The 9,563-nt window shown below is 47.1% G+C and overlaps 1 protein-coding gene and 1 long non-coding RNA gene across 4 annotated transcripts; one reads left to right on the top strand and one right to left on the bottom strand.

Annotated features, from left to right (window-relative positions):
• Positions 1-36: 36 nt before the first annotated feature.
• On the bottom strand, positions 37-7,956 carry LOC108154712 (replication factor C subunit 1). 3 transcript variants are annotated; one of them, XM_033390137.1, is made up of 5 exons: positions 7,852-7,956; positions 6,336-7,798; positions 5,429-6,283; positions 5,224-5,365; positions 37-207 (listed from the first exon to the last, which is right to left on the bottom strand). In XM_033390137.1, the coding sequence occupies exons 1-5, from the start codon at positions 7,858-7,860 to the stop codon at positions 136-138; spliced, it is 2,541 nt and encodes an 846-aa protein (XP_033246028.1). In that variant the 5' UTR covers positions 7,861-7,956; the 3' UTR covers positions 37-135. The 3 variants fall into 3 exon arrangements, with proteins under 3 accessions (XP_033246028.1, XP_033246027.1, XP_033246026.1); XM_033390136.1 differs by lacking the exon at positions 37-207 and having other exon boundaries at positions 4,481-5,365; positions 6,336-6,538; positions 6,584-7,798; XM_033390135.1 differs by lacking the exon at positions 37-207 and having other exon boundaries at positions 4,481-5,365.
• On the top strand, positions 1,993-3,601 carry LOC117187445. Its single transcript, XR_004472128.1, has 2 exons — positions 1,993-2,208; positions 2,272-3,601. It is a non-coding gene; the product is annotated as an uncharacterized LOC117187445 (long non-coding RNA).
• Positions 7,957-9,563: the final 1,607 nt, after the last annotated feature.

Raw genomic sequence — 9,563 nt, forward strand, 5'->3', positions numbered from 1 at the left:
TTCATTACGTCCAGTGCAGCGGACACTCCATCCTGGCCATCTTTGGCCAGCGGACGGGCTATGTTGTCCAGTAGAAAGGGAGCGTAGTCCAGCCGGACGGAAAGCCTGGAGCCGGAGGTGCAAGACCTAGTGTGATCATGCAGCTCCTGGGCTAGTCTCGCCCGTTTCGTGGTCCGCGAGTTCTTGCCCAGCCAGCCGTTTTGCCATTTTCTCTCCCGGGAGAACAGAGCTGAAAAATGCCTGCGTGGGCAGCAGACTCCAGGCGGAGTTGGCACGGATTCGTTTATCTATCATATCGCCAATACTAAGGGCATCCGCAGTGGCTGCCACTTTGCTCAGAATATCCTTTCTGAAACAAAAGATGATAAAAGTTAATAAACTGATTCCTACTGGAGGATTTACCGAGACTCACTTATTGCCCTGTGGCGTGACCTGAAGATAGTTCTGCTGGACAAACAGTGGCGCCAGACTGTAGTCGTGGAAGAATAAATCACATTTATCGGCGAAAGACATCCGCTTGTGCTCCTCGGCGCTGAAGACCTTGCGCACCACTTCCCAGGGTCCCAGCTTCAGATCTTTGGAGGCCGTCTTCAGCTCCACCTTAGCCTGCGATTGGGTGGGAATATCTTCTCCCGCACTCATCAGGGAAATGTGATTGATGGACTGACGAATATCGTTGTTTGTGGCTGCTATGATCTCCTCCACTTTGGCCGCCGAGATCTTGACCTTCTCCTTGAAGCATATGCTCATGATCTTGCCTTTGATCTGCTCGAGACGCGGCCGCTGGAAGCGCAGATCAAAGCAGTAGTTGACGAGAGATCGGATCTTCGGGTGATTGCGATCGTTGCACATGCAAATGATGGGTACGGAGCTGTCCTTGATAAGGGCAATTAGCTCCTGCATCCCGCCGCGGTCCTCGTTGCCAGCCATGCCGTCCACCTCGTCCATGATTAGCACATGCTTTTTGGACACCGCCTGCGACTGTCCATTGAAGTAGCCATAGAGGGACTTGTTTCCCAGCAGCGTGGACACCTCATCCTTGAGCAGACGCTTGCTCCGAGTGTCGGAGGCATTGAACTCCACCGCATCGAAGCCCAGTTCCTTGACCACTAGCGTAGCTGTCGTTGTCTTTCCTATTCCTGGTGGTCCCGACAGCAGGGCAGCCTTGTAGAAGCTACCATCGTCGTTCTTGGCCTAGGGAACGTCGTTCCTCTCTCTTTCTCTCTTTGCCAATCCAGCATTCCTTTCGTCGAGGGGGGAGTGGAGTGGTTGTGCGTAAGCGCGGGGAAAGCAGAGCAGGGTGTGCGGTGGTTTGGGGTGTGTTCCGGAATTTACGTGCTTATTGAATTTTCAGCCCAAAAACGAGTTGCGCAAAAAAGAACCAAGAGCTGGGCTGGAGCTGTTGAGCGGCAATTAATTTCAATTAAATTAAGATCCGGGGCTAGAAATTTCTCATGGATTTTTGGCTGTTGCTCCGGTTTTCTTCTTTTGCGATGCTGCGCCCTTCACACAAAAACATATATACACACAATAGAGCGAGAACTTAGGGAACTTTTTACGCATAAACATTTTATCAAGTGACAAACTGAAAAAAACGCGCCCTCGAGCAAATGAACGGTGAAAAACCATCGGTACACACTATTTTCTTTTGTCAATCGCTGTATTCCACTTGCACGCTAATTTTGTCCACTGTTCGAAGGTTTGCAACGCGTTAATAGATGCAATTTTATTGCATTTTTCACTGCTGCTGAGACTGGAGGATTGGCTGCAGCGACCCGTGTGTAGAAATTTCTCGTCCCGCTCACGACAACGCCATTTTTCTTTTGAGCCAGCTGAGGAGTGTGACCGTTTAAGAATAATCAGACACCTTGCAATGAAATACTGAAATCGAAATCGATGACCGGGTTTTTCAGCTGATTTTAGGCCGATAACCGAAGTCTGAAATCGATAAAGGCTGTTTCTTAGATGCATATTTTCGGTATATTGAAAAATGTGACCTTATATTTATGTTTTCAAAACCATACCAAATTCATAGAAAGACAGCTGAAAGATCCTGGAACGTCGCGAATCCTGTGGAAGTCAGCTTCATGTACTTGACAGAGCCCTATGACTCCATACGCTGCTCAGCGATGGGCGTATCCGCCACAAGAGGAACAGAGGTGACAGCTGTTGGACCTACTCCTACTACAACAGAATTAACGTGACCAGGTAAATCCCTCTCTCCACTATTCCACCCGCGTAATTTTGCTCCTAAAACGTTGCCTCTTCTAGGTTTCTGGGCGAATCCGTAGGCATAATCGGTACCGGGGACGCGGAGAAGCCACGCAACACTGCTGAGTATGAAGTGTCTGCTCTTTTGGACAGATGTCGGCAGCCATAAGAAATCAGCCAAAGGATGACCAGGCTGCGGGTCCGTTGTCGCCCTCAACGCGTATTAAGTCCGAGCGCATGTCCAAGATTTCCTCTGTGGCGGATACGGTGCCACGCTCAACATCACGTTACGTTTGCCTACAGCACCACCACGAATGTCAGTAAAATGCTGGCCCATCAATCCCATCAATGCGCCGCCCTGCTCCACCGCGATCTGCGACTAGTCCGACTCCAATTACAAGAGCAAAGAGATACAGGAGGAGGAGTTGGAGCATGGCTCCGGCAAGCATCCCACCGAACACCAATTTTTTGTATAGATTGATATTATTTGGTTGCTCTAGCTCTTATAATCTCTGAGCACTAGACGCTCATAGGGACAGACAGACAGACATGGCTCTATCGACTCGCTCAAGAATTGGTTCTGCCGACCGTGCGCAGTAGAAGAGAAAAAACTTAGTTTCGTCTCTTTTGCGGCTGCGTCGTTAGCACTCTTTTGCTTTCTTCGCTTTGCATTTGTTGTGTGCTGTGATTTTGTAATTATTATCAGGAAAACGCAGTGTTTAAATACTGTACAAAATAATTATAAATTGTATAAAAATTAAATTTATGACGGGACAAACCTTCACAACGTAGGAGCAACACTAATAGAGAGTAATATTAAGTATAGTTGAGTTACACAGTGTAAGGACCTTTAAAAAGTATATTATTTTATCCAATATCTATATGCCTGAGGATATACAAATTCTGGACAGAACGAAAAATTATGGTACTGAACCAGCAGATTCCAGATTTATTCGACAAGAGAATGGTTTATTCGAAATAGCAGATACATGAGAATTAAAATATAATTTAGGTACAAAGATAATGCCCAAGTCATTAACTTTGTATAGGCGTTCCAAGGAAATGTTATTAATTGAGAAGTCAGACCTTTGTAAAGGCCATATTTTAAAAGACTTAACTGGGAACTAGACAAGAAATCTATCTCCTCAAAAGTGCAAGTCCAATCATTCCCAGTCAGTAATAGGTTCAGTTGTGTGGAGGCCCGAAGGAGTCCTTGGCTTTATGAAAAGGTAGTCTGAGGAATTTTCTTACCCCTATACCATAAACTAATCTACTTTTCTCTTTTCTGGTTCCTGTATCTCGTCTCCTCACTACCAAAAATATCAAGATATGTTTCTGGTACCATATGTGTTTACAATAAATAGTTCCATCGTCTTGCCTTTGATACTTATGCTTCCAATGTCAGATCTTAATTAATGAATAGTTTAAGTTAGCTTTCTTCTGTGTTGAATTTTTTGGCGAACTTGCCAGTAGCAGATAATTTATGATTTGTACATTCTTCTTTCTACACAGTTTAACTGAACATAGAACATATCCTTCGTTCTTGAGTGACTCGACCAGCAATAGGGACTCTCGATATTCTTGGTGTTCATGGGATTGATAAGCTCGGCTTCCGTTTCCTCTTCCCCGACATCAAATGACGCCTGCAGGCACTGGATGGCCATCTCAATGCTCGTGCTCTAATTGTGGGACTTCACGTCCACCTGCTTGTTGAAATAGTCTACGAAGGTGCGGACAAAACTTCGCTGCACAACTGTAGTATTTATGTGATTTGCGCTGAAAAATTTTTAAATACACACAAGAAAAATAATGACCTATCTTGGCTTCTTTATTATGAGCGAATTGTCTCGCACTCGACAACCTGTCAGTCCAGGCTTAAAAAATGGAAAGTCCAACATCGCGTGGTCCTCATGGAACATTCTTTTCAGTATGCAACAACCGCTTAGGCCCGTAAATTCAAGAAAAATTTACTCAAGACTTAAATTCGTGTTGCAGGATACGTATTGTATTAAAGATCTTGAGACTTTGAGTATATTTCTCTTAGATGGTGGTGCCTGAGTCATCTTACAAAATCCACGCAAGCAAAAAGTCGTGCAAGAAATTTGTATGGAGTTACACATTTTACTATTCAAATTAGAATTAAAATTTTAAAGAGATGTATTGGATCCGCTATATAAATATATTCCGGGGAAAACTATGAATAAATGAATACATTTTAATACAATTTCATTCTTTTATTTTATAAATAAAGTTTATAGTTAAACGGTGCTCTATTTCAACATGAATTTTTATTGGATGAGAGATTCGTAAAGGGAATAACCATCAATGAAATAATGTATAAATTGAAACAAAGGAACATTGGGTTTACTTTTTGGCTCTGGACTTGGGCTTGGCGGCCGTCGAACCAGCGGTCGACTTCTTGGATCCGCTAGCTGCCTTCGACGTGCTGGCAGCCGTGGACTTCTTTTTGGCCTTGATCAGGCCATCTAGCTCTAGGTTGTCTTTATCCTCGTCCTCATCCGAGTCTACGCGATTGGTTTCCCCCTCCTCGAGGTCCTCTTCCAGGCCCAGCAGCTCCTCATCGGCGGCACCTGCCTCCGACTTTTTCTTCTTGAAGTTCGCCTGGGCGGAATAGGAATAGGCCATCACTTCCTTGTTGTAGGACCGCGTCAGGGCCGCCTTCACGCGGCCATCCACGGCATCCAGCGGGGACTTCTTGCCCGGCCAGGCGGTCAGCTCCACTAGCGAGTCGAGATCCTCACGCAGCAGGTGGTAGTCCTTCATTACGTCCAGTGCAGCGGACACTCCATCCTGGCCATCTTTGGCCAGCGGACGGGCTATGTTGTCCAGTAGAAAGGGAGCGTAGTCCAGCCGGACGGAAAGCCTGGAGCCGGAGGTGCAAGACCTAGTGTGATCATGCAGCTCCTGGGCTAGTCTCGCCCGTTTCGTGGTCCGCGAGTTCTTGCCCAGCCAGCCGGGGAAGTTGATCTGCCCCGTGAAGTGGCCTGCCATTTTCTCTCCCGGGAGAACAGAGCTGAAAAATGCCTGCGTGGGCAGCAGACTCCAGGCGGAGTTGGCACGGATTCGTTTATCTATCATATCGCCAATACTAAGGGCATCCGCAGTGGCTGCCACTTTGCTCAGAATATCCTTTCTGAAACAAAAGATGATAAAAGTTAATAAACTGATTCCTACTGGAGGATTTACCGAGACTCACTTATTGCCCTGTGGCGTGACCTGGAGATAGTTCTGCTGGACAAACAGTGGCGCCAGACTGTAGTCGTGGAAGAATAAATCACATTTATCGGCGAAAGACATCCGCTTGTGCTCCTCGGCGCTGAAGACCTTGCGCACCACTTCCCAGGGTCCCAGCTTCAGATCTTTGGAGGCCGTCTTCAGCTCCACCTTAGCCTGCGATTGGGTGGGAATATCTTCTCCCGCACTCATCAGGGAAATGTGATTGATGGACTGACGAATATCGTTGTTTGTGGCTGCTATGATCTCCTCCACTTTGGCCGCCGAGATCTTGACCTTCTCCTTGAAGCATATGCTCATGATCTTGCCTTTGATCTGCTCGAGACGCGGCCGCTGGAAGCGCAGATCAAAGCAGTAGTTGACGAGAGATCGGATCTTCGGGTGATTGCGATCGTTGCACATGCAAATGATGGGTACGGAGCTGTCCTTGATAAGGGCAATTAGCTCCTGCATCCCGCCGCGGTCCTCGTTGCCAGCCATGCCGTCCACCTCGTCCATGATTAGCACATGCTTTTTGGACACCGCCTGCGACTGTCCATTGACGTAGCCATAGAGGGACTTGTTTCCCAGCAGCGTGGATACCTCATCCTTGAGCAGACGCTTGCTCCGAGTGTCGGAGGCATTGAACTCCACCGCATCGAAGCCCAGTTCCTTGACCACTAGCGTAGCTGTCGTTGTCTTTCCTATTCCTGGTGGTCCCGACAGCAGGGCAGCCTTGTAGAAGCTACCATCGTCGTTCTTGGCCCAGGGATTGGGTCGCTGCGCCTTCTTCTTGCCATCGTGGCTCACATACCACTTGGACAGCCAGTTCATCAGCCTGCGCAGGAGATGGTTCAATAGAAGGTGGACATGGGGGTTACTTTACTCACTTGGTCACGTTGCTGGCTGCTCCGGCCTGGCCCACGATCTCCTTGATGTTCGTCGGCTTGTGTTTGTCCACCCAGGCCATGCTGCCCAGATCTAGGGGCTTCACAACGGGCCTGCTCTGAGCTTGGGAAGTGTCTATGGATGTCGGCTCTTTCTTCACCTTGACGGCGACTGCTGGCACAGACTCTTCCTTCTCCTTCTTCACCTTGAGGGCGACTGCTGGCACAGACTCTTCCTTCTCCTTCTTCACCTTAGAATCCATCTTCTCTACTTTGACCAATGATTGATCCTTCACTTCCTTCTTTACCTTAGGCTCTTCCTTCTTTGGTCTGGACTCGCTCTTCTCCTCCTTCTTTGGACTCTTAATCTCCTCTTTCACCTGCTGCCTCTTGCCCTGTCCCGACTTCTCCCTGATCAAATCGAATAGTCCATCCTCGCTCAGGATGGTCACGTTCAGTTCCTCCGCGGTGGCCAATTTCTTTGGACCAGCCTCCTCGCCCACCACCAGATACATGAGCTTCTTGCCCACCACCTTCATCACACGGCCGCCGTACTCCTTGATCACCGACTCGGCCTCCTCCCGCTCCATGGACTCCAGCACGCCGGTGACCACAAACGTGAGACCCTTCAGGCAGTCGGGTGTTCCCTTTGGTATTTCCTTACTGCCGGGATTGAGGCAGGCGCTGCGGTTCTTGAACTTCTGGTAGAGGACTGCCGACATGCGCTTCCGCTCGTGGCGCTCCTCATCGGTCAACACGCTGGTCTCGAGGTCCGCTGGCGGCTTCTCCTTCTTCACACGTGGCGTCGTGGTCTTGGCCTTAGCTTTCGACTTTGGTGTGTCCGGACTGCTGCGCTTTGGGGGCTCCGGACTCTTGGGCTTTGCTGCCTCTGGACTGATACGCTTTGACGGCTTCGGTGCCTTTGGACTGCTACTCTTTGACGGCTCCGGGCTGCCGGGCTTGGCTCGTTTGCGCGAGGGCGACTTGGGAGCAATAGCCACTCTCCCTTTCTCGTTCTCTTTAGGTTCCGCTGCCCTTACGCTTTCATCAAAATCCACCTCCATGAGACTCTTATCGATATCCTCATCCTCAAACTCGATGACAGCCTTCGTCTTTTGCTTCGGCTTCTCCACGCGCATGGTCTGGCCACCAAACAGCTGCGTGGGATCCACCTTTTGCACCGGCTTCAGCTTGGAAAGCGATGGCTTCTTTCCTCCAACACCATTTGTGACACGCTTCTTTGCCTGCGATACATCTGGACTGGCGGCCACCTTGTCCTCATCGCTGCATACGGTTTTGCTGCTCGTCTTGCGTTTCTTTGGCTCCTGCGGACTCGCGGCTATTTCCTCTTCATCGCTAGATATAATCATGGGCTTGCGGCGTTTTGGCGCCTTCGATGGCGTCTGCTCTTCTTCATCGGATTTTTTTGTTTTGCCTGGCAGCCGCTTGAAGAATGCGTCAATGTTCTAAGGGCAAACAATTAAATATGGGCTTGATAACCAAACACTTCACAACATACCCTTTGCATTATAGCACTTGTATTTTTAAATTTTAAGATTTGTACTATGCATGAATTTTTTTCTGCCGCCGCGATGGTTTATGGTTTTTGAGGTTATGTTTTTTGTTTACTTCGGTCACACTAACCCAGTGCTGCCGATTACGCTTTTTTCCGTAAGAATTGGCTTTGTATTTGCACATTTTGTATGCACAGTTTTATCCCCTATTCTTAATATTAAAACTACTGTTTTCCAAGCTGCTTTGAAAAGTAATTAATAATGTCTTTTCACAGATGGACATTTTTTAACCTGTTCATGCACCTGAAAACTGCGCTTAACAGCACTGTATTAACATTCTCAGCTCGTACCAAACAGCTTTTGTGCAGTAGCAGTTTAAAAATTCATGTTTAATTGGAATTTGGCAATAAATTGCAGATTGAAAGTTCAAATAGATTTGAAAGGCTAACCCGTTTTATAAAATCGGAGAAACAGAAAATAATTGTAAGGCTACTTACCGAAGTTAGAGTGCAGCTCGTCAGAACTGTTGTTCATGTCAGCCTGAGCTTGCGCGGCAATTCAATATTGAAAAATAAAAACCAACAAATTAAAAGTATTTACAATTCAATTTTAAACCTTCTACAAATTACTTTTCACCACGAAAAAAGTTGAACAACAAATCGGCTTACATTCTTATGCATTTACCATGTTATTTGACGTATGCTTCATCAATCTTCCGCTAATGAAATGCAATCTAATCAAATCAGAGACGAAATCACATCATCAACGGCACTTTACATCGCACTGAAGTCAATCCCCAGAGCACACAAGCTGTTTTGTTGCATTTACAGGGCATTAGGGCCTCCACCCCGCTTTTCACAGCCCTGGGCGCCCAGATTACACGCGCAATTAAGGGTTGCGGACAGCCGACACCCCCGACAACACCACCCACAGTTGTGGCACTCTGGTGCGGCTTGCGGCCTGTTGCACGTGCTAAAAGCCATCAAATGTTACCCTTGGGGCCGCTTTTGAATGATCGTTTGCTGAACACCGATTTTGATTAAAATTTATATAAACAAACGTTTACAGAGACGGTAAGGGAAGAGCTAGGCAGTTGATTTATAACCCTTTTGGCTAACTTTTCCTTATTTAAAGATCAAAAACCAAATCAGTTTTTCAAGGCGACTGTACCCCACACTTCATAGAAAGAAGGGCAGCCCTATCAGTCAGCATTCAACAAGTGGAATCTATTCATTCATTGATAAACCACAAAAAACGTATGCATCCAAGCAGAAAAACCAAAAAATACATACATTTTTGGGTGAAAACATGCAAAAAAGGGTTGCAGTAGCCTGACAGACTGACTGATGCGAAACCACATGACAGAGTTCCCACACTCGGAAAAACTATGAATATAAATTGACTTCGGGTGAATTCCAATCCCTTTGGACAGGCCTTAAATTATGCGCCCGAAAGTCGTCGGTAAGTAAATAAATACAAATCTGGGGTTGGACCGGGACCGGGACCGGGACCGACCCGCCCACTGAGCGCATTTCACACGGATTTATTACATTTGCATTTGCTTTTCCCGATTATGTGACATTTTGCCTCTGCAAAGTGTTAGAGTCATGATGGTGGGGTGTGAGCTTTTCAGCGAGGGGTTCGCTTTTCTCATTGTTTTCCACTAATTTGGGAATGGCGTGTGATGGAAAACACTTGTTCTCTACTCTTTGCTGCC

This window comes from Drosophila miranda, chromosome 2 (genome assembly GCF_003369915.1).
Source record: "Drosophila miranda strain MSH22 chromosome 2, D.miranda_PacBio2.1, whole genome shotgun sequence".
Taxonomy (NCBI): Eukaryota; Metazoa; Arthropoda; class Insecta; order Diptera; family Drosophilidae; genus Drosophila; species Drosophila miranda.

Excerpts from the sequence above, each read along its gene's own strand:
- LOC108154712 (XM_033390135.1), bottom strand. Across the intron at positions 6,284-6,335 it reads GCAGCCAGCAACGTGACCAA|GCTGATGAACTGGCTGTCCA; the intron begins GTGAGTAAAGTA and ends TCTCCTGCGCAG. Across the intron at positions 5,366-5,428 it reads GTCACGCCACAGGGCAATAA|AAAGGATATTCTGAGCAAAG; the intron begins GTGAGTCTCGGT and ends CTTTTGTTTCAG.